The sequence below is a fragment of the Perissodus microlepis genome, chromosome 8 (genome assembly GCF_051167445.1).
Source record: "Perissodus microlepis isolate ML-2025 ecotype Zambia chromosome 8, ASM5116744v1, whole genome shotgun sequence".
Taxonomy (NCBI): domain Eukaryota; kingdom Metazoa; phylum Chordata; class Actinopteri; order Cichliformes; family Cichlidae; genus Perissodus; species Perissodus microlepis.
In genome coordinates, this window is record NC_140468.1 from 5,444,515 (window position 1) to 5,469,389 (window position 24,875).

At 40.0% G+C, this 24,875-nt stretch overlaps 1 protein-coding gene across 4 annotated transcripts; it reads left to right on the top strand.

The window, feature by feature from the left end:
- The first annotated feature begins 321 nt into the window (after positions 1 to 321).
- Positions 322 to 19,463, top strand: osbpl7 (oxysterol binding protein-like 7). 4 transcript variants are annotated; one of them, XM_084937161.1, is made up of 22 exons: positions 322 to 539; positions 4,829 to 5,029; positions 5,439 to 5,582; positions 5,674 to 5,727; positions 6,345 to 6,611; positions 6,692 to 6,815; positions 7,794 to 7,912; positions 8,005 to 8,103; positions 8,294 to 8,317; positions 10,127 to 10,277; positions 10,430 to 10,536; positions 10,649 to 10,817; positions 11,128 to 11,274; positions 11,378 to 11,514; positions 12,067 to 12,204; positions 12,625 to 12,688; positions 12,830 to 12,908; positions 13,736 to 13,880; positions 13,953 to 14,103; positions 14,335 to 14,461; positions 16,128 to 16,250; positions 16,646 to 19,463. In XM_084937161.1, the coding sequence occupies exons 2-22, from the start codon at positions 4,898 to 4,900 to the stop codon at positions 16,752 to 16,754; spliced, it is 2,610 nt and encodes an 869-aa protein (XP_084793287.1). In that variant the 5' UTR covers positions 322 to 539; positions 4,829 to 4,897; the 3' UTR covers positions 16,755 to 19,463. The 4 variants fall into 4 exon arrangements, with proteins under 4 accessions (XP_084793287.1, XP_084793288.1, XP_084793290.1 ...); XM_084937162.1 differs by having other exon boundaries at positions 8,005 to 8,094; XM_084937164.1 differs by lacking the exon at positions 8,294 to 8,317.
- The last annotated feature ends 5,412 nt before the right edge of the window (positions 19,464 to 24,875 follow it).

Sequence of the window (24,875 nt, forward strand, 5' to 3'; positions counted from 1 at the left end):
TTGTGAATTATTAAGAATTAGGAAGGCCATATCAAGACATTCTGGTGTTCTCCTGGAAGTTATTAACATATAAAGGTCATTAATATCCCCTAAAATACTGTATTAATAAGTTTGTGTGAAGAGGCTTCAGGTTTTGTCCATTTAATTTCTGCTTCAACCTAAAAATGAGTAAACTGAGTGTTCAGAGAGAGGAGCCTGCTTAGATTCACTCTCCACTACAGCCCTAGACTCTCAGTGTAATTCCAGCTAATGCGGATAATGGGCAGGACACATTGCGCATGGTGCGCGCCGCCTGCGACGCACGGCCCTCCTTGGATTTGAGGGAGCTGCTGTCACCCGCCGCAGAGAGGGCACGGCGGGTGAGATTATGTGATTGTCTCTGGATAAAGCATGCAGTCTGACTTCTTTTGTTTCAACGTTTGTCGCTATTTTTTCATCGAAATGGTGAGTTTTCACAGATTGTTAAACGCCAAATGAGACTTTTGTCGGATTAATCAGACGCGGAAGGACAGACGATGAGAGTCGGAGGTGGATTTCAGGTGGGAGTTTTTAAAAATTGCTTTTCCAAAATAGATTTGAAAATACCAGACAAGCAATGTGAAAGTTTGGGCTAAATCTTAATGGAAAACACCGAATATAACCACCAGTAATTCTGTGTAATTCAGCAGTTATGTGTGGTGTAATCTGGACAGCGAATGCGTCATGGGAATATGTTAATCTGCACATGCATACATACATACACACACACACACACACACACACACACACATATATATATATATATATGAAACAACACTAAAAGCATTTGGTTAAAATGAAAGTAACCTTTACTTGTCGTTGTGCTGAGGCAGTAGTATATTAATCCAGATTAGACCCTATGCAGACTTCAGTAGTTTACAGGTGAAACAAAGGACTTGTTAACCAAGGATGTGAAGTGATCAGGACAAGAATCTACCTTTAAAACTGTTTCACTGCCCTTTGTAATGTTTTGTGTTTTAAAAAAAATTCCCTCTGAGTTTGGAGTCCAAAAACGTTCTCAGCATTTAGTCTTTTTGATGTAAGTTGCACGTTTTCGTGTATACTAGCTGTCCTGAACACTATTGGTGAGAGTATTTTATTCCACACAAGATTATAACAGTCATAATCTGTGCATCTTAACTCCACCCTCAGGCATGATGCATGAAGTCTCCACCTTGTCTGACTTGTTGTGTTGACCACCATAGTCAACCATTCATCATCTTTGAGTTATTTAATATTTTATTGCAGTTTGGAAGTTGAGTTAAATGAACTGGAGTGTGAGTGGTTTAAATGTATGCAACTATGATATTTACACTGTAAGGATAACTTCCAAACATGGGAGATACACAGAGGTTTTTTATTTTTCTGTGTCTAGAACATGAAACCAAAATAAAATGTGAGTGGAAATCATAATCAAACTCAGTGCGGACTATTGTGCATGTCCCTTTCTGACTAAGCAAGCTCAGAAACCTGCAAATCCTTTCATCCTGTTTCCACCACATGCTTTCAGTACTGAGGTCAGTTACTCTCATCCTCTCTTGCCCTTACATAACAGCAAGGCAGGCTGCTTCTGGATAGATTTAGACAGAAATCAAATTGAATGCACTGACTTAGCATCCCAGTACTGGCAAAATTACTTACTACAGTGTATTGGAAAGATTTGTAAAGCATTTTGTTGCACCCGAGAAACCTTCTTTAAGTCAGTCAGGTCAAAAAATATAAATCTGAAAGTTATATTCCCACATCTGTACAGTGATTCTGCAGACTGACGCTGTGATGTCTGTGTTAAAATGCAAATTTTAACACAACGAATATTAGTAGCTTGTTCTCAGACTCACAAATTAAACGCAAATACACATAAAATACGACAAATAGAAGAGTTTTCTTTGGAAAAAAAAGTATTTCTTTTCTGCAGCTCTTGAAAGTCATAAAACATTCTAAGTAGTAAACAAACCATGGCATATATTTATATTAAGTGTATAGAAGTGTTATTCTGTGGTTATCATGAATAATATTATTGTGTCAGTGCTCTCCGTCTTCAGATCGAGTTACTCCGTGTCCAGGGTACTCTAAGTAGCTAAAAACATCTCTTGAAAAACCAATTAAGAAGAGGTAATCCTCTCCTTGCAGACGGTATTGGCCATAGTGCCACACACTGCACAAGAGTGGATTACCAACAAGGCAAACTGCACGGGGATCCCCCAGAAGCCACAGATTCACCCACCTCCAGTAGTTTTAGCAGTTTAATTAGCTACATATGTGTTAAGTTGCTTAAACAGCTAATTACCCAAAATTAATTAGGCTAAATATTTGGAGATCCTCAGTCCATCTGAGAGTTTTTCTAAAGATTTGTATTGCTAAAGTTGTGTTTCATCAAATGACTCCAAACTGATGCAGGATTGTTTGATGTGTGGCTTGTATTTAGATTAAAGGGGAGGGCCAGAGGGAGCCCTTAACACAGGGGTGGGCAATTCCAGGCCCCGAGGGCCAGTGTCCTGCAGATTTTAGATCTCACCTTGGGTCAACACACCTGAATCACATGATTAGTTCATTACCAGGCCTCTGGAGAACTTCAGGACATGTTGAGGAGCTAATTTAGCCATTTAAATCAGCTGTGTTGGTTCAAGGACACATCTAAAACCTGCAGGGACACCGGCCCTCGGGGCCTGGAATTGCTCACCCCTGCCTTAACAGATGAATCCAGTCATAGTCTCATACAGTAGCCGTTAAACCAGCCTGTGCAAATAATTACGTCTGCACAGGCTGATTAAAATGTCAACTAAGATTTTCTTGGCCTATTAAATATCAGCAAATGAAAGCTTAAAAAAACCATCAGCCCCAAAAACAAAGTAATAAATTTACTGTCACAGATGTCTAAGGATGTGCACACATTTAAAGATCTGGAACCAGGTACGTCTGTTTTTTTAATCAAACAAATTTTAAATGTTGCATCTGCTACAAAATAAACTTGTTAAATTAGAAATCTGCATTCACTCTTTTGTCTTTGTAAATAAAATAATAAAATAATAATTTAAGACACATAATGTTATTTTATTTATATTTGTACAACTAAACCTGCCTTTTGTGAAACTTAAAAACTTTGATTTAAAAGACAAAATTAAAATCATTTTGCTATAAGAACAACAATAAAAACATGTCAGGAATGAAGACCCAAATATAGACTCAACTGGGACTATATGTATATACACACGGACACACAGAGGGCGATCATGGGAAGAGGAAGCAGGTGGGGAAATAGGAACAGCTAACCTTATTGAGCTAAACATACAAACTTTAAAACTGTTAGTTAACTGTTAGTTAAAGTTAAAACTGTTGATAATAAATTGTCACATATTTCCCCCCAAATCTGTGCACCTTAAAGCGTGATGTATTCATTATGATAAGATAAAACATAACATATTCTTAGATAAATCTTCCAACTTTGGCTTGTACATTTTGTTTGTTTTTTGTTTTTGGTCAGTAAAATGCTCTAAATCAGTGTGCTTGACTCCAGGATCCAGAGTGATCTGGTTGGAGGATTCAGGTGTGCTGTGCTATATCCAGGTAGCATTTATGATAGCAGGCTTGAACCAAGAGCTCAGCTCTCACCTGTGTTAGGTAACTGGATTACTTAGATTCCTTCCTTGTCTCCTGCTCTGCTCAGTCTGTTAAACACTTTCACTTGTTGCTCATGGAACTTTCTCACCTTTCACAGCTCTTCATACAGGACTAAATTAAACTGACCTAATGCAAGATTTGGTGAAAATAAGACATCAAGGTAGAAATGTATCAATATATTTAAAGTTTTTGTTTGTTTGTTCATGCAGGATTGTTTGCCAACTTATTGTTCACTTAAGTCCTGACTTTGTATAGGCTCATAATTATGTTTATTTTTATTATTCATAGTACTAGCGGGCATACAGGCAGGAAACGGGAAGGTGTCAAAGGAAGGAATGATATGTGACACAGTTAATATCACAGGGCTCAATGAGAAGTTTAATAATCAGAGGAACATATCAGTTTTCACCCGTCACTGATTAGTTGATCAATTATATTTTTTAAACCACTGCAATTTAAATATGTTTTAAGAACACAGTTTCAGCAAATGAGCTTCGTCAGCTGATGGTGTTTGAGGAGCCAGAATCTTAAACACTCAAATGATAATTTTTCTCAGATTTGTTTAGATTTGTCGCCCAGAACATTAAGGTTATGAGAAAAAAATTGACCTTTTGTCTGATATTTAGAAGACTAGTAAAAAATAATAATTATGCACATTCAGTTAAGAGGCTGTCTGCCTTACTTTGGCTAAAATAGATTTTTGTTGCAGCTAAAATAAGTGTGCACTAACTCTTTGCTAAAGGGCTGGTGTTACCTTTTAAAGGCCAGTTTGGATCAGGCGGAAATAAATGGGAAACAGGCTTATTGTACATGAAAGTGTCTCCAAGCCCAGTGTTCACTGGTTTGGTTTAAAGGTTTGGTGCCGTTTTTTGTTTTTGATATTACAGGATAGTAGATTTTCTCTGGCAAGTGAAAATGTAAATGTTTGCGAAATCACTACTTAAGAAGTCTTGTGATGGTTATTTCAGTTATTTTTTGATTAGACTTTGACTGCTGTGGATGTGTGATGTGCTTTTCAGTTTTATGTTTATGTGGCTAAGAACAATGGGCCTGCATTGATTCATCAGATGTGGCATTCATTTCTGTTTTAAATTCTGCTTTATAACAGCTTAAAAATGGAAATAATTATAAGGAAGTAAGCACTTGTACTCTCAGAATAACCATCATCTCCTTGGTCTTCCTTTGATTTCAGGGGGATTTTGGTAGATCGCAGCAGAACTCGCTCACAACAAGAAGGGGAGTCTGAGGTTGGCGCTCTGAGATGGACCTGTCTGGAGCTTCACTCAATCGCAGCCAATCGCTGGCAAGCGGCCTGGAGAAGACTTCCCACACCTGGAACAAGCCAGCCCACTCTCAGAGCAGCAGCACTCTGTCATCTCGCCACTCCAGACAGGTCAGACAGTTCGGTCTATGAAAACATGAAAATAAATTAGATTCATCAACTCCACATTTCCTCTCGATCATCCCCGTCCTCCCAGACGTTTTGAGACTGCTGAAGTTATATATATGTTTAAAAAGTCACATAACTTGATCCGTCTAATAAACAATCAAAAAACAATCAAAAAAGAACAGTTTAAGCCACAAATCTTCAAATATATTTGAAATTTTTGCCTTAAAAAGTATTAAAACGGTTAATCGGTTATCAAAATAGTTGCAGATTGATTTTTTTCAATTTACAACTTTAGGATATTTCCATTCATTCATTTAAACTTTCATTTTTATCCATTTATTTACACTGTAAGCAAGAAACGACAATTTTCCTGTTAAATTGGACACTTAATTTTTCTTGATATTTTCCACAGATTATCAAAGACTGGGAAGTAATTGACGACCTTCAGGTTGAAATGCAGGGAGCAGGTGACGATCCTCAAGACAGGACCGCCCCGGGAATCTGTGAAGGATATCTTCTCAAGAGGAGAAAATGGCCACTTAAAGGCTGGCACAAGGTGAGAAGTCAGTGCACTCATTCACATTGCTGCTCAAACGTCGGGTCTCTTTAAAATCCGTCAGTTTCAAAAAAGATGATCTCTTTTTCAGCGGTACTTCGTCTTGGAAGGAGGGATCTTACGCTACTCTAAAAATCAACAAGATGTAAGTGAAATTTTATGTTTGTCCAGACAATGCAAGGATTGACCTTTCTCCTTTGACTTCTAACATCAACCCGGCATTTTTCACCCCGAGAAACTGTTGCTAGCTTTTTATGACCGTTCTAAAGCCTAGAGATGGAGAGAAAACCCCAGTAGATCATCAGTTTCTGAAATACTCAGGCAACCCGTGTGACACCAACAACAATGTTCAGAGTATCTTAAATCAGCTTTCTTCTCTATTCTGATGTTCAGTTTGAACTTCAGTAGATCACCTTGAGCATGTCTGCATGCCTAAATGCATTCAGTTGCTGATGTTTTGATTAGATAGCTTCATTAATAAGCAATTAAACAGGTGTAACTAATGAAATAGCTGGTGAGGGTTTTTTCCTCTTATATTGGCATTTGGGAAATCAGTTGATCTCAATGCCGGGTGATGGCTGAACCACGTCACAAATCCTATTGGCAAATCTTTATAGAGCACATCTTTTATGTTTAGCCTGCCTACTTCCTCTACAAGCCACTTGGCAAACCACCTCTAACCCAACTTTAATGTGATGTCTGATTTATTCAGTGTCAGTAAATAATCTTAATAACAAGCTTTCATCACTTTGTTTTTGACAGGTGGCCAGGGGACGAGTCCAGGGCTCGCTAGATGTTAGCCTCGCAGTAATATCGATAAACAAGAAATCAAATCGGATTGATTTGGATGCAGAGGACATTCTGTATCATATGAAGGCAAAGAGTCATGAACTCTTCTACATCTGGGTAACCAAGCTACAAGCTCACCGCCTGTACAAGAAGAATGAGGCGGCTCATCTACACAGCAGCGTCCTCCACACTTTGTCCCTTCCCACTGCGGCTGAACAAGCTCAGAGAAATGGAGATTTGGTAATAATGGAGTAAGAAAGTGATGTCAGACTGAAGGCCACCGAGAGTAACCCGGTGTTCTCTTGCCTCTATTTTATCAGAGCGCCACGGGGACGGCAGATTCAGCTGGAGCGTCAGGCGTGCTGCCGTCAGCTAACACAGCCGTGAACACGAAGGTGTCTGCCTGGCTGCAACAAAGCCACAATCCCGACATCTGTGTTCAAGGTATTTGTCTAATAGTCCTAGCTGCAACGACAAAACTGAACAGGTGATTCTAAAAGTGGCAGTTTGTTGAGTACAGTCTTCAAGTTTCAGCATTAGGTTATATTGCCTGACATCCTCTGTTCTTCAACTTGGTTTTCTCTTTTTGATAATATTTATTATAATATAATAAAACACCCACAAATAGTATTTACAGAAAAGAAGACTTAAAGTAGGTGACTTAAAAATGACCAATATGTCCTATGTGACTATTATTAGATTATTTATTGCAAAATGTCTAACTAACATTTGCTTTTGAGGTTGGTTGGAGTTCAGGTATTTTTCCAACTGTTCCAATAAGACAAGTGTTATTTACTAAATTCATTGAATTACTGATTGATAAAATGGTGAAAGAAACCTAATACAATTATCCAGAGTTTTGTCAGACCTATTAAAATCACATTCACATCTCAATTATTACAAATGTTGAAAAGAAAAAGCTGGAACAGTAAAATGAATCTTAATTAGCATTAATAATGTATGTACTGTTGGGTAGTTTGATTTAAATTAAAGTATATTGTAAACTTTATATATCTTACATTTTGTATGCAAATTCTTTAGGCATGAAAAATAGCAAGTAACAATAACTGTGAGGTAAATGCAGTTGAGGAAAAAGTACATTAAAAGTACAATAAGTTTACTTAAATGTATTTTACTGTGTCCCGTTACTGTTTAGAGTTAAATTGGGGAAAATATAGTTAAATTTTCTTTTTTGTTGTTGTTGTCATTTTAAAATGCTAACACCATTTAATAGGGGATAGTCATCTGCATAAAACTTGATAAACATCAAGTTGTTGTCTCAGTCCACCAGATTTAAAGAAAAAGGTGTTTTCCTTGCACTCACAGTGCAACGGCTATTTCTGTATATTAGCTCCGTGGCCAGCAGGACTCTTTTGTGATTAATTAGTTAAAAAAATTTGCTTCCTTGATATTTCCTGCCAGAGCTGAACCGTTGTCATCTGGACCTTTCTGAGCTAAACCGCTTAATCCAGAGGCTGCAGGCACTGGAGGTGGGGCAGGCCTTTACTAATGGAGACCTGCAACGGATCATCAGCATACAGGTGCATATAGGCTGATCATTCAAACATGTTGTACATACTGCATTATGTCTCCAGCATAATCACATGAGAAAATAAACCTTTTTTTGGTGCAGAATCTGTCACTGGAGAAACCGAAGAAGCCGAAATCAGGGAAGATCTGGGGTCATTCCCGCACACTGTCCAGAGTGGAGGCCCTGGGAATGGTAAGAATGGTCTGTAACCTTCACTTTCTTAAAAAGGACACAATCAACAAGCTAAATGTTCATATTAATTAAATAGTAATTTGACATATAGTACATCTTGGTTTTTGAATTCATACATTGAGTCAGCATATTGGGTTTATGAAATCCCAATTCTTCAGTAACATTTTGGGACCTTTCTCTAATCTAATCCAATCCAAAGCCTATTCGTGGGATTACTAAATCGGTGAGTCACTATTAGTACATGAGACAACTTCATGCTTAAAAATGTTTGAATGTTCTTCATTCACACTCTACAGCAGACTTCCTAACCATGAATTATAACTTCATGAATGATGTTTTTTTCCAGGGTAAAAAAGAAAACAGCACTGCCAGTGTAACCCATATTCTCTACTGTGTTGACATTTTTGTAATCTGGCGTACGATCATGTTGGTTTTTGCTAACATTTTAATGATATAAAAGTACAAAAGCTCAAAGATGATACAGGAGTTGTTGCAACTGCTTGGAAAAATTTTGTGGACAAAATGTTGAAAAAACCCCCAAAAACTCAGCAATTTCTTTGATCCTGGTTTGGCCTCCTCTCCTTCTATACCAGCGCTGATATGGAGGCTTTAACTGAGTGGCAACACCAATTGTTCAGGAGAATACTGCAGTTACCTGTGCTGTAACATAACGTGAGCATAAAAGGGTGTGACCGTGTGATGTCATCGCTGTTGCTCAAAGCGACCAATGCAGCAGGTAGCGGCAACCGAAGATGTGTCACCTATGGTGTTCACGCTGTGGCTGTATAAGCACAATGTATGAGTGGTTTCTTGTGTTAATCTTGACTGGAACATATTTCTTAGAGCCCTGGAGGTGGAGAAAGAGTCTCTCCACTCTAGGTTACAATGTAATCAACCATTTTGCACAAAAAAGAGCATAACAATGGCATGACTGTAAGATGTATGAACAAACTTGTTTACAGCAAATCTGCTTTTCCTGTCTCCAGTAATGTCAGCTGTCTATTCTACAGCTTTGTAGGTTTTCTTCCTTACCAAACAACAGGAAGTGATCAAACTAAAAAATGGCAAATTAATGCATTTATAAGCAGCTTGTAAGATAGAAAACCTGCAGGACTGTGGTAGCAGACATCCACATTTAAGACATTAATATGTCACTGATTAGAATGCTGTAATTTTATAGATTACACTCCTAGCCATGTCTTTATATTAGCCAGAAGCATAGGAGTATTTAATAACAATAATAAAAATTCGGTGCAATTCAGCCATCATCTTAACTAATTAACATCATGTGTATTAACACCCAAAAGCTCCAGATTTTATTCTAGTTTTTACAAATACATGTTAATGAGGATAAATAGGCTCAATAAAGAAACAAAAAGCAAGCTTTATTAAGAACAATTACAGAATACTGCAAAAACCTAATGTATGAAATCCACACAATCACAGACAATCAGACAGGGAAAAGGATACAGAGGAAAAAATGACTATATATACACAATGTGGACAATCACGTAAGAAGACTTATGTAGCGAAATAAGACAAAGGTGTAAGAAATTAACAGCAGGTGAAGACAATGATGGGAGTCTACTCATCCAACTCATCTAAAAGAGCACACATTTCCCCAATATTAAACTATTCTTTCCACTCCGTTGTAGGTGCTTTTGTAGTGTCTGTTAACCCCTAACATTAGAGGTCTTCACAAACCCAAAGAGGCCTAAAGGTGACATGCAAATACAACACACAGATGTCCCAAATAGACCCAAAGATCATTTGGATCCTCTCAGATGTTCTGTAAGCACAAACCTGAGATGGGCAGTAAAACAGGACTCCCACTTTCAGAAGTACTAGTAAGATTTGTGAAGATCTCTGTATGTTGGTGGTGCATTCCCATTCCCTGGTATAAACATTGGGACTTCCCTTCATAGTGCTGGTTAAACCTGTGCTGGATAACACAACACAACAGTGACATCTACTCACACAAAGATAGATAGCAAGGGAATCAACCACAGTCCTTCCTCTGTTTACTTCACAGCTGTCCTCAAGTCACCTGAGCAACTCGGCCCACCTCGGTGCATCAGTCCCGTGTATCCCCGACTACGTGTACTCTCAGCTCTCCCCTTCCACGGTCAATTCGCCCGAAGGGAAGAAAATCCAACAGGACATCTACGCTATGTCTCAACGAGGTCAGAGAAACATATCAACACAAATATGTCATCTACTGGTAGACAAACGTTAATTTGAGCACATTTATCCTGGGAATCGCTTTATTGCAAAATATGTAAATGCCACAGATACCTTCCTGTTCAACAGAAACTGTTGTTTAATGCTCCTTTAGTGCTCAACTCTCTGAAGTCGGTGCATGAGACTCTGTCCCAGGAGAGGCAGAAGCTGCAGGCAGTCTGGGACGCTAACAACATGCACCAGTCTAACACATTAGCTCAGGTTAGATTTGTCATCTGGACTCTCTGGCCCACTTTATCCTGTTTTTTTTTTTTTTTATACTTGGTGGCTGATTTTCTTTGTTCATTCCTTTTTTTTCTTCCTCCGGTGCCAGCCTGAGGCAGTGAGGCGTTCATCCCAAGGACCTCCTTCGGTGGCAGACTCGGCTGCAGAATATTTTGATGCCAGTGATGACATCCTGTGGGGCAGTTCCTCTGAGGTGTCTGATGAATCCGGACTAAGTGACGGAAGCACCACCAATTCTGAGCCGGAGGAAGGACACAGTGGGTACACCAGTATCAGTGACCAGGGTTTAAAGTGTATAAAAATTCAGTGGGTTTTTTTTATATCCTAAAAAAAATAGCTTTAATGTACTTTTATAGTATTGCTGAATAGTTCTACCTACTCTTCTTTCTGTATCTACTCTTTGATGTGAATATTGTACTAACTAAAACAACAATTCACACTATGTACAACCTCAAAACCACTGGAACTGATGCAGACTCTTATTCTTGTTATTGCCTGAATAGAAACATCCAGCCGTACTTTTATTCTTGATAATAATAATATTATTTTCTTTAACCAACATTGCAGCATCAGCTACCCGGAAGTACCGTGCCAGCATTTCCAGGACTCCCAACAGTGTTGTTCCCAAGAGCACTGGACGTCGAACAAAACTGCCTGTTCACTGTCCTGACAACAGCCACGTGGGGCTCGTGGCCATACTCTATAACAACATAGGTAAGAACCAGGAATCCAGTCTTACTCAGTACTTGAATTGATAATATGCAAGAAAAGAGTCTTCGTGGCAGTTTTCAGAGCCCTCTGTTTTGTTTCTTCACAGGTAAAGACTTGGCTCGAGTGTCCATGCCAGCTGTTCTCAATGAGCCCATTAACCTGCTGCAGAGGCTGTGTGAAGAGCTGGAGTACAGTGAGCTGCTGGATACTGCCAACAACACATCAGACCCCTACCAGAGGATGGTAAGTCTGTCCACACTTAAAACGAGTTAACATACCATAAGATATACGTCCAGCTCAATGTGTGTAGAAGGAAGGAAGTGCCTTAAAACGGCATTCTTTGTGATGGCTCTTCTGTTTGCAAAAAGACCTCTGCCTACATATCAGCCTATAAAAAACAGCCCTCAGCTTTCTCACACTGTGACCTAAGTTAAAACTCTCACTTCGCTATGAACTGGTATTTTCCACATTAACACAAGCTTTGTATATCACTTACTCTACTCATCAAATCAAACTTTCTGTCAGTTACCCAAAATGAAATTTTGACAGAGTGGGGCAGATCCAGCATGCACTCCAGGTGGACAAGTGCAGGTGGTTAGAACTTACAGGAATAAATTGGTGTAGCAGGGGCCTTTGAAGTGATCCAGAGATGCACAAGGAGATGACCTTAAAGGGGAAATATTTAAAATCGCAAGAGAAAGAAAAATATAGCATAGAAAGCAATAACTAAATAAAATTATTTTATATGGAGATAAACAAAGCGACCCTTTATGTTTTGTGTTTTATCTCGTTTAGGTTTACATTGCTGCCTTTGCTATCTCTGGCTACTCCACTGCGACGTTCAGGAACCGCTACAAGCCCGTTAACCCGATTCTGGGGGAGACCTACGAGTGTATCAGAGAGGACCGAGGTTTCCGCCTCATCAGTGAGCAGGTATCTTAATCAGTTGTATCATGGTTATCTTTATACGCGGAAACCACTCAGTTACCTAGAAGGGATATTTATACAGCTGAACAGATATAGAAAAGATAAAGTAGGAAAAGATGAATTAGGAAGGATAATGCAAAGAAAAGCGTCTGGACTTCTTTAAGTTACTTGAAGACGTTTCACCTCTCATCCGAGAAGCTTCTTCAGTTCTAAGGTCAAATGGTGGAGAGTCCCAGATATAAACCTAGTGGGAGTATCCCCCCACAGAGGGACAAAAGGACCCCCTGATGATCCTCTAATCGCCTGAGCCAAGGTGTGAAACTGGGTGTGGGTCCCAATCAGCCAGAGTTTCGGGTGTGTTCATTGTGAAACCTGGCCCTGACGTGAAAGACATAATTTTGTGATGAAGTCTCTGTACTTGCCCAGGTCTGCCACCATCCTCCCATCTCTGCCTGCCATGCTGACTCAGAGAACTTCTCCTTCTGGCAAGGTGAACAATTTCTTTTATCAAACCAGCACACTCTCTTTATCTGTTGTAACTAGCTGTTTCTGTCTTCTGACTTAATTATGCTTTTAGGAAGGATGTGAGTATATTGTATAGTGTCACCAATACTTTCTTACATCTGAACAGACCAGCGATGGAAAAATAAATTCTGGGGGAAGTCGCTGGAGATCCTGCCAACAGGAATGGTAAACGTGACTCTGCCGAGGTAAACGATCTGGCTTCATTTTCAATTTTTCCTCTCTGGCTGACATATTATAAAAGAACCCAACCAGCGATTGTTGATATTTGAAAAATTTGTTGGTAGATTAAATGTTCAGCTAAAATGAGATGCAATGAGAAGCTCCTGATATAAAATACAAAGGTAAAATAAGATAACCTTTATTAGTCCCACACGTGGGAAGTGTGGGTGGTGTGTGGGAAGTCTGGATGCTACCCACTTCCAGGTGGGGCATAGCAGCTTTTTGTGAGACCATTTACACTAGCACATCTGCGTCTTTCCCACTGTATCAGAAAGGTAGCTTTCCAACTAAAATTCCATTTTAGGGGCAATAATATAGCCAGAAAATTGAATGAGTAGAGTATTCAGTGAACAGCAGTTGTTTTGGCTTTGTAAAGAAAGTGATCTCAAAACACTGAGCTGGCACACCATCTGAGGTGCCATAGTTCCAGTGGTTCACCCTCAGTGCCACACCTTAGGATGGTAGTTAAGCTTTACATTGCCATGAGAAAAATTTCTTAAAAGAAAAAGAAGAAGAATAAAACACTTGGTCATACCCGTGAGTTGTTTCACCATTTATGAGTCTGGATACTGTGGACTCCTGTGCTGTGTCTAAACTCAGTGTCGCTGCTGGAAACTGTGATTTTTTTTTTTTTAAATTACACATGTTCAAAACCTTAAAAAACCCAAAATAAAAGTATGAATCCTCACTTTTGAAAAGCTGCAATCAGAATTATTTGCCATCTTTTTTGATTTAAAATTGACCATCTGTGTCAGTGATGACCAAATATTCTGCATTTGTGGGTTTTCCTCAGGTATGGTGACCACTATGAGTGGAACAAAGTAGCGACTTGCATCCATAACGTCTTCAGCCAGCAGCGCTATCTGGAGCATTATGGAGAGGTCATCATCAAAAACCTCAAAAGTAACATCTGCACATGCAAGATTACTTTTGTCAAGGTGAGGGACCACTCAGCGCTCGTGTCTTACACTCTTTAGATGCGTGATTAACGAGTTTTTCTTCTGCCGCAGTCTCGTTATTGGGGTTCAGAAACGAATAAGAATGAGGTTCAGGGCGTGGTGTTGGACCAAAGTGGGAGTGCCATTCACCGGTTTGGAGGTCTGTGGCATGAAGGCATCTTCTGTGACACTCTGCCGACTCCAAAATGCATCTGGAAGCCAAGTGAGTCCTAAATAACTAAGACATGCTTCCTTAAATGTTGTCTGTTTAGTTTTGACCATCATTTCTTTTTAGTCTGAGTCACGTGTTGGGTGCAAAAACTTCTCTTTAGAAGTTTAAATGGAGGTTAAGTGAGATGATTAGGTACTCTTTCTACCAAAATAGCTAATCAGGATAAAGCCAAGTGTCACGTTTGTGCCTCAGTTCACCTAAGAGGCTTCTATCACCCCACAGATCAACAGCCAAAGGATTACCTGCTGTATTATGGTTTCTCCAGCTTTGCCATGGAGTTGAATGAACTCCCTTCAGACTTGAAGCCTCTTCTGCCTCCTACAGATACGCGCCTGCGCCCAGACCAAAGGTCAGAAATCTTTCCAATGCAAAAAATAAAAAGGGAAAACCAAAACAATACTAGATGGGATTTGAACACAGCTGTGGTCCATTACACTGCTCTGGAATATTATCTATCTACAAGTAGATAGATCCATGTACTGCCCACTTTATTAGGCATACCTGTTCAACTGCTCCTTAACAGAAATAAATATCTAAAAAGCCAATCACATGGGAGCAACTCGGGGCATTTAGGCATGCAGTTATAGTCAAGATGACCAGCTGAAGTTCAAACCCAGCATCAGAATGGGGAAGAAATGTGATTTAAGCACTGGGTATTTAAGAACAACCCTGTGACACTGGGTTCAGAAACTGACTCCTAGTCACAGAGAGTATTATACAAATTGTTACAACCAAGGTAGGCCGAAGTGCATCTCTGAAATCATAACATGTTTAATCTTGAAGCAGATGGTCTACAGCACAGGTGTTGAACACCAGGCCTCAAGGACCGGTGTCCTGCAGGTTTTAGATGTGTTCTTGATCCAACACAGCTGATTTAAATGGCCAAATTGCCTCCTCAACATGTCTTGAAGTTCTCCAGAAGCCTGGTAATGAACTAATCATTTGATTCAGGTGTGTTGACCCAGGGTGATATCTAAAACCTGCAGGACACTGGCCCTCGAGGCCTGGAATTCGACACCCCTGGTCTACAGCAACAGAAAACTACACTGGGTGCCCCTCCTGTCAGCTAAGAACAGGAAACAGATCACACAGACTCCCCAGAATTGGACACCAGTAGATTGGGAAAAGTTTCCTGATCTGATGAGTCTCATTTTCTGCCGTAACATTGAGATGTTCAGGTTCAAATTTGGCAGAACAGTATAGATCAGGGGTGTCGAACTCCTGCAGGTTTTAGATCTCACCCTGGGTCAACACACCTGAATCACACGATTAGTTCATTACCAGGCTTCTGGAGAACTTCAAGACATGTTGAGGAAGTAATTTAGCAATTTAAATTAGCTGTGTTGTATCAAGGACACATCTAAAACCTGCAGGACACCGGCCCTCGAGGCCTGGAGTTCGACACCTGTAGTATAGATCCATCCTGTCTTACATCAACAGTTCAAGCTGCTGCTGGTGTGGGGGATATTTTCCTGACACACTTTAGGCCTGCAGACCATCGTTTAAACACCACAGCCTAAACGAGTATTGTTCCTGCCCATGTCCATCCCTTTATGACCACACTGTACCCATCTTCTGATGGCTGCTTCCTGCTGAATAACACACCAGGTCACAAAGCTCACAACAATTTAAAACTGGTTTCTTTAACATGAAAGTGAGTTCAAATGGCCTCAAGTGGCCTTCACAGTCACCAGATCCCACTCCAACAGAGCATCTTTGGGATGTGGTTGAAGAGGAGATTCACATCAAGGATGTGTAGCTGTTGTCACATGACAAACAGAAAACACCCCTAGCACTTTAAAGTCCTTCTGTGCATTCAGGGGAAAGAGAGCAATGGCTGTAAAGGCCATAATGGTTGTTTTCACAACTACGTAGGAGGAGCCAGGTAAGAATGGCTTTGCATGTAAAAGTCAGCACTCCTCTGCAGTGCTGTACAGACTATAGTGTAGCACAAGCTAAAATCATCCAGAAACACGGAGTAAATATGGTGTAAGCTTGATGTCACCTCCTTGCAGAATGCTGGAGGATGGAAGGGTGGATGAAGCTGACAAAAGGAAGGACGAGATTGAAGAAATGCAGAGAGAGCGGAGAAAAGAGCTCGCCAAAAGGGGTGAAGAGCGTGTTCCATGTTTTTTCAAGTAAGTCAATTCCCTTTAAAATCTAGGTTCATTGATAATTTCCATTTATAATCATGATTTATCTTAATTGTAGTCTTCCAACCTTGATATTTGGTTATATCTTTGTGTCTGTATATTTGAAGGTTATTTGTGTGCCACATTTAAAAACAACTGCTTTTAGAGGAAAAAGCAGGCAGCTCCATAGACTGAAATTTGCTTCAGTACATGGATAAATCATTCAGTAAAAATATTTACAGTCCATTCAGTTCTTGTAGCTTTATATGGTAACTTTGTAACTTCAGTAACATTATTTAAACATTTCAAATCATTTCTGCCATCAACAACATGCAAATGCATGAACTGTAGAAATGCCGGTGTGCAAATTATTATTCTTTATGGTTATTTTACATCATCAGGAGATCCAAAGATTCCTCTGGACGGGACGTGTGGTTGACAAACGGGACTTACTGGAAACTTCGAGAGAATCCAGGGTTTGCTAACCTTGAAAACTTAACTCTGTGGTGATGAGATGAGACTGCAGAAATGAGTGGACAAAACCACATGAAAGGACGAGATCATGGATATTCAGCCGTGGATATTCTGGACAGCACGTATGAACCACTCGGAGAGTGAAGATAGTGCTGCGGATCTGTTCTTGATTCTTCTGCACACCCGTGACTGGCTCATGGGAATCTTTAGATACCCAACAAACATTAATGGAAATAAAAAAAAATCTTATTCATTTAATTTTTTAGATTATTTAAATCAATATGCTGTTTTTATGTGAATTTCTTTTTTTCCCCAACAAACTCTAAACTCTTTAAGACTTAAAAATTGCTTTTCTCTGTGGAGTTTCTATCAGGATGCTGCTTTGTGATAGTTTGATCTATTGCAATTGAGTTTGAGAAAAAATTTGGTGGAGTGGTGGAGACCAAAATAGAGCAAAAAGAGTGTAAAGAATATATACATATATAGTTCTGGAAACTGGAGAAACCCATGACTTTAAATATAAAAAACAGTGTCCTTAACTGCTATGTGTGCAAATGTTCTATATTGAGTATAGAATTTGATTCCAATGGTTCAAAACTTTTGAACTTCTAAGCAGACCTTTAATTCAGACACATCGGTGGCAGGGACCACCTACAAGGTGCATTACTATCCATTACAATCTAGGTTTGGATAGTAATGGACAAAAACAGCTGGTTCTATTGATCCCCATCTGTGTTCAGTTTTCATTGACACTCCACAATTTTATGGATAATAGAAAAATACTGTGTGTATCCTTTGCACACCCTGACTCCACTGGAGAACCACTGTGAAACCTCAGTTTATATGTTACAACAGACTCTTTATCCAGGCAAATCTAACTTCAGGCTACACCAGGGGTGGGCAACTCCAGGCCTCAAGGGCCGGTGTCCTGCAGGTTTTAGGTATCACCCTGGATCAACACACCTAAATCAAATGATTAGTTCATTACCAGGCCTCTGGAGAACTTCAAGATATGTTGAAGAGGTAATTTAGCCATTTAAATCAGCTGTGATGGATCAAGGACACATCTAAAACCTGCAGGACACCGGCCCTCGAGGCCTGGAGTTGCCCCTGGGCTACACTATACACCATATATTTAACTGTCCAAGAAATGAAGTACTCCAACTTGATATCTGTTGCTTCCTCTTTATGAGAACGTTTGCCTATCGTGGCTCAGGACATTCTGGCATAAGAGATTCTTGATTGAGAATTTCAATTCCTTTTGCCTAACTAAAGACAGAATTTGTCTGCTTTAGTTGCGTTATCATTGACATTTCTTTTCCAAAAAATATATATTATTAACATTTTTGTATGTGTTTTTGACCTGTAATCTAAATAAGAGTTACAAATGTTCAGTAATCGCATATTTAAAAGAGGAGATAATATATTATCCTTTGTTTATATGTCATTAATAGCAAAATGAGTATCCAGCTGGTTGGAAATCTGCACATACGGTATTTATACATTACATTAAACTGGTGATATCATGACTGTGTTTTTACTGGGACTGCATTTATTATGAGATGCCCTTTCTTTTAAAAGACCACTGGAAGTTTCTGGACATAAAAGGAGAAATAGACTTGAGATTGTTTATAATTAAGCAAGGCTTTTACTGCACTTCTTTTGCAGCAGGGGAAGGAGCTTAAAAGATGCTTTCCATAATGCGACTATACCATAACACTTGAAAGATGTGTGACACACAGCTGGAATATTTCCTTCTCCTCTTCACTTCTGCTGCCCCCTGAACACGAAGGATGTTATGAGCATAAAAGAAAACATGCCGCAGTAGGAGAAACTATTTTCTCACCTTAAAACCAAGTGTTTACTATTAACCAGGTGTCTGAAGGGGTGTGAAAAAAGTATTGTCTTTTATTTGTGCCTTTGGTTTCCTGTGATAAATGATGCAGCTTCCTTCTTCGAACCACTCATGTTGAATGGAGAAAGTTGCAACCTATAATCAGCATGTTCTGCACATCTCATTAATCAAATTTAATGTGCACAACCTGTATGTCTCCTTAGTGTCTCCTTATAGCTGCCCTGTTTTTGAAACACTTACTGTACTTTAGCTATCTGAAAAACTGTTCATTCAAACCACTTCAAACTTGGCACTTGTACAGCTGGGGCCATAGTAAGTTCAGCATTACACACTGCACAAACATCCATTCTCTCGTGGTTCTGGAGTCTAGCCTAGCTATCAAAGGACAGGAGGGTACACCCTGGTTGCATATCGTCTTACTGTGGGAGGAAGCCGGAGTACCCAGAGAGAACCCATGCAAGCAGAGGGAGAACATGCAGAAAGGCCCCGGCCAGATGGTGGAGTCAAACTCAAGGCCTTAACTTCATCATTATGGCTGCAGCTCAGGAGGTAGAGCAGGTCACCTACTGATCAGGTTAGTGGTTTGATCCCTGGCTCCTCCAGTCTGCATGTCAAGTATCCTTGGGCAAGAAAAGATTTATCTTTTTTCACTAGTTTTGCTTTTGGCTAGGGGCAGTGTCACTACTGGTATAATGAGGTGATACCTGGCCCCTGCAGAGATTACACAGGTAGTCCAACATCAATATGTGCCACTGGCAGAAGATTTCCTGAAGGGGATTCCAGGAGATAAGCAGCTACTCTACGAGGGCTGGACAGGGCCGTAGAAAACCCTTAACCATCAGAAGGACCAGTATCTGCTCCTTTGTGCAAGGATGAACAGGATGAGCACTACCATAACTACAAAGCAGGACACTAATGTGAATGGTTCTGACCAAACAATCAGAAACAAACTTCATGAGGGTGGCCTGAGGACTTAACGTCCTCTAGAGGGCCCTGTGCTCACTTCCCGGCACTGTGTTGCCAGACTGGATTTTGCCATAGAATACCAGAATTGGCAGGCCCACCACTGGCGACCTGTGCTTTTCACAGATGAGAGCAAGTTCACCCTGAGCACATGTGACAGACGTCAAAGGGTCTGGAGAAGCAACATTCCTGATGCATGACAATGCCCAGCCTCATATGGCAAATAGGCAGTTCCTGGAGGATTAAAGAATTGATAACACTGACTGGACCCCACTAGCCTGACCTAAATCAACAGAGCACCATTGTGTTTTGGTCCATTCTACACTGCCAGGTTGCGTCTCAGTCTCATCAGGAGCTCAGTGATGCCCTGGTCCAGATCTGGGAGGATATCCCCAGGACTAGGGATGGGAATTGATAAGAATTTTGCATATTTGAAAAAGGGGAGACAGTAATTAAATAGCTGTGCCTGTTCAAAACGTGACTGTGGAGGACTTGCAAACTCTAGGTTGCAGCTTTCTCAACATGAGTGAGTGACTAATATCATGTGTCACAGGAAACCAAAGAGAAAAAATAAAATATTTTTCACACCCCTTCAGACACCTGTTTAATGAACTTGTTGTTCAGGTTAGAGTTAGAATGAGGTTCAGGGTAAGGTTTTGGTTTGACACTTACACTTAATTTATAGCACACTGTGCAATCCCTGGCAAAGTGGAAAACATCATTGTTGAGTTCTTTACACATGAACGTTATTGCAGACCTTTTATAGTTGTTAAAGTATGCATCTCTGCAACATGCCATTAGACTTCTGGGAAGGTGGATGTTAGACTATGGCCTAGATTTAACATAGTACTATAACTCAGACTTTAGTTGCTGTGCTTAAACTGACATTTAAGCATTATGACTGCTAACATTAAAACTTTCAGTAGATTCATATCTGTGAATGTCTTCTCAGAGATAGGGAGAGAGGTACACATGCATACAGATGTAGGCATGTATGTTTGGCTATCTCTGACATAGATGATGGTCTCTCGTAATAGAAAAAAGCTATTGCGAGAGAGTCCTTGTAATAGCTTTTAGGACCCACTAATCCAAAGGATCCCAAGCTAATACTGTACTTCCTCAGACCCTGGCAGTACAAGTGCCAATTTCGAAGTGGATTGGAAGGACAGGTTTTGAGGTAGCAAAGAAGAGATGTTTCAAAAGATGGCAACTTTAGGGAGATACTAATGTAATGTACAGATTTGATTTGATTTAAAAAAAAATGTGTAAATTGTAGGTTGCAGTCTTCACCATTCAAAAATGAGTGGTTCATAGGAAAAAGCTGTATCATTGGTCACAGGAAACCAAAGAAACAAATAAAAAACTATTTTTCACACCCCTTCAGACACCCAGTTAATGGTAAGGAGTTGGTTTTAAGGTGAGAGAATTAGTTTCAGGTCAAGGTATGGTTTGGTCAATTTATAGCGGTGCATACAATCTTTCCCATACTGGGTGACTTCAGTGTTTGCATTTATACTTGCAGTGGATCTGCGTCACAGAGCTGTGAAAGTGAGCTGAACACATCGGTCACATTACTTTCACTGACATACAGAGAAAAGGCCTTAACTGACACTCAGTTCATATGCATATTGTCAGAACTATGAAAAGAGAAAGCAGCATATGTCTACACTGGCAGAATACTAGCCATTGCATTAACTTATGAACAAGCTAGATGGACTTAGGCCCAATTACATTATGTGATAAAGTTATTATCTTAGTGCTAATCAATTTACTGTGGTTACACTGCATGTTGATATCAAATCTGCTTATCACAGGTCAGGTCTGCATCTCTGTTACATGTAGTTATAATTCTGGGAAGGTGGATGTCATACTATGGTGCGAATTTAACATCTAAATCAGGCATTAGTTGTGATTCTTAAACTGAAAGGTAAGAAGTCTGGGGATGCATTTATGTCCTCTTAAAGATAGTCAAACATGTCGATGTGTCCCTCTAACAGAGATAAACTTTCAAGTGAAATATAAGACCTGCTCATCTAAAGTTCCTGAATGTTATCATGCTGTATATCTATACTGATGTGGACATGGCAATGTGTTAGAAAGGAGAGGAAGTGACATCATTTGATAGAAATGGCAATTATCCCATGGCACCCTGATGAGCTGAGGACTCCTATACACGTGGTGGAAGTTTTCGACAGTGCGCATGCGTGAGCATGCGAATTAACGCAATGCATGGCCCTGACATGTATGCAGAAATGTCAACACAGCGGGTACACCGAGAAGTGCAATCAGCGAGCAAAGCAGATGTCGCCAAAATGCGATCAGTGCTATTTTACGCAATAAAATATTTGCGCTTTTCCAAAAACAATCAAACAGTTTACAACATGCGTGTCACACCAAAAACATAGCAGTTTCTTACCGAAGACGATTGGAAACCCTAACATCCATTAGCATTTCCGCAAGGGAAAAAATCTCCATGTTACAGTCTCCTTCACTTACATTTGGGCTTTGCTTCTCCTCACTTCTAATATGAAGTAATCCGGTCAGTGAGATGATGTGAGAAAAAAACACATAAGGTCCCCAAAATTGTGAAAACTTTTCCTCGGAGCCTCCCTCTCCTTCGCACACATCGACCTACTTTCCCTGCATGGGGTCTGATGGGATTCCCGATCGTGCTTCGGTAAGAAACTTGGTGATATTTCTGGTGTGGTGTGCATGTAGGGGGATGTTATGTTGTGAACTGTCTTGATATGCTTGAGTACAGAAAGATTATTTTATTGCATAAAATAGCGCTGATCCCCTGCCAGAGGAGGAAAAATCAGTTTCTGTGGGTCCGTGAACCACCTGTCACCTGGCTCAAAGGCTCTACACACTCTTCTTACTTTTAAATAGCTTTACAACACAGAACATTACGGCTAACAGCTGGATTTTCCCGTATAGGTGCAGCTAGCCCAGGGGTGGGCAATTCCAGGCCTCGAGGGCCGGTGTCCTGCAGGTTTTAGATCTCACCTTGGGTCAACACACCTGAATCACATGATTAGTTCGTTACCAGGCCTCTGGAGAACTTCAGGACATGTTGAGGAGCTAATTTAGCCATTTAAATCAGCTGTGTTGGTTCAAGGACACATCTAAAACCTGCAGGGACACCGGCCCTCGAGGCCTGGAGTTGTCCACCCCTGACAGCGACCAGCCGCTTACTGCTGAAGAGACAGACAGTGAAAGTGGACAGTATATCCTGGGTTTTAACATAAAACTCATTATTGCAGCACAAAAGTGATCTCCTTAAACTGACTTTTCATTTTAGTGTCTTTATTTTCCTCTGAGTTATCGATTCTGCCACTAGTTAGCTAACATAAACATAAGTTCTTTTTCCTCCAACTTTATTTCAAGAGGAACAATAACAACAAATTTAATACATGGAGGAGACAATGTACAATTCTACTGCAAAATTATTATAAACTAATGTAAATCTATTAGCTGCAACCAACCACATGATGTCATGTTCCATACTGACAGAAGATAGCGCTAAACATGTTTTTAAAACTTTAACTGTAAGCACTTATTTTTTAAAATCTAGCTTCACAGACAGAGTTACATGTATGTCATCTTTTGAGAGCAGGGCTCAGTGGTGTAAATTAGCCTTTATATGTGTAGCATTTCATGCCACCCTCATTGTTTGGTCAGAGACATTCACACCAGTGGCCTGCTGGAGGGCTTTCACCACATGCTAAATCTTGACAAATCGACGAATCCTTCCAATCAAACCTTGTGGCCACACATAACTCATGAACACTCACACAAGAGTGAGACCATTCTGTCCTTGAATTCCCACTGAAGAGAGCAGAGCCCACCTCGCACACCTATTTCATTTTCAAGATTCATCTGCCAATCAGACAACAGAGGGCAGCAAACTGCCAGGTGGCACTGGCACACTTAATTTTTTTTGAACAGTGTGTTTTGCTTCCTGTGAGACAGGAAAGTGTTCTGACTTTTTGAAGGTCCCTCCTTTTACCTGATTATTTTCAGAGAAATGTTTTATTTTTTGTAAAAAATGCCGTTAAGCCGCTGAACACTGACCTTTAAACTGCTCAAGCATAAAAAAGGCTCATAACTGAAGGAGTGAATCAGTGTCAAGACAAACAACTTTTAAATTGCATCTAAAAGAACTTTCTTCTTTTGGATGCTCGCAGCCTGTCACAAAAACACACCTTTGTTCTGATTTCTTTGGTGACTCTATAGAAAATGTCAAAGATAAAACAGTTTGACAGGCATAAAGTAGTATTTTTGGCAGTGGCAACAGGTCTGATGGAGTGATAAATCCAAATTTGAAATTATTGGATCAAATTTTTCAGTATGTACCGAAGAGGTCAGGACAGCGGTACAACAGTGATTGTCTACAGGCATCTCTAAAACACGGTGGAGGCTCTGTCATAGTTTGGGTTTGCATTTCAGCCAGAAAGTGTTGGTGATCTTGTTGGTGATTGATGAAATAGTGAATGCAGAAAAGCACCATCAGATTTTGATTCACCTTGCAATATCATCTGGAAAGCATCTGACTGACAATAGACAGAAAAAAAGTCATTTTCCCTGTTTTTCTGTCTGACTGTAAAATTGTAGTTGGTTAAATACTTACTCTCTGATCGTCTACAGTGCTGTACTTGTTTACTTATCTCAAAAACTGTCCACTCAATCTACTTCGTACCTGGATGGTGTTCTGCTGAGGGATCAGGTAAGCGCAGCACTGACTCTGAGATCATTTGGATGAGTGCGTCTTACATTTTACCTGAAAGTTGTTCTCAGTTTGAGGGACAGACATTTGCTTGGGAGAGGGGCACACATACACAAAGGCATCTTTGTTAACTTTGAGAGGACATCCCATGACATTAAAGCACTCACAAATAGCTTACCCCTCAATTTATTATTTGCTGAATCTGCTACAGAGTCCACGTTCCCAGAAATGTAAATCCAGAAACAAAGACCTTATTAGCCTGTGATAACTTTCGCTTGTGATGGCAGAGCAATGAATACACACCACACGTATAAATGCAATCAATTAAGTTATCCACTATTGCAAGGATTGTATGCAGCATTCTAAATTAAGTTTAAGTATATCAAACCCATCTTACCCTAACCCAGCGGTCCCCAAGCTTTTTTGCGCCACGGACTGGTTTAACGTCAGACGAACCGGCCTTTAAGGTGTCGCGGATAAATACAACAAAATAAAACGATACGACCAAGACAAAAACTGGTATTTTGTGGTTTATTTTGTTTATTAGCAGCGTCCTCCTGAAATGCGCCAACAACATTGAGAGTAACATCCTCCTCTCTGCCACTTAATGCTC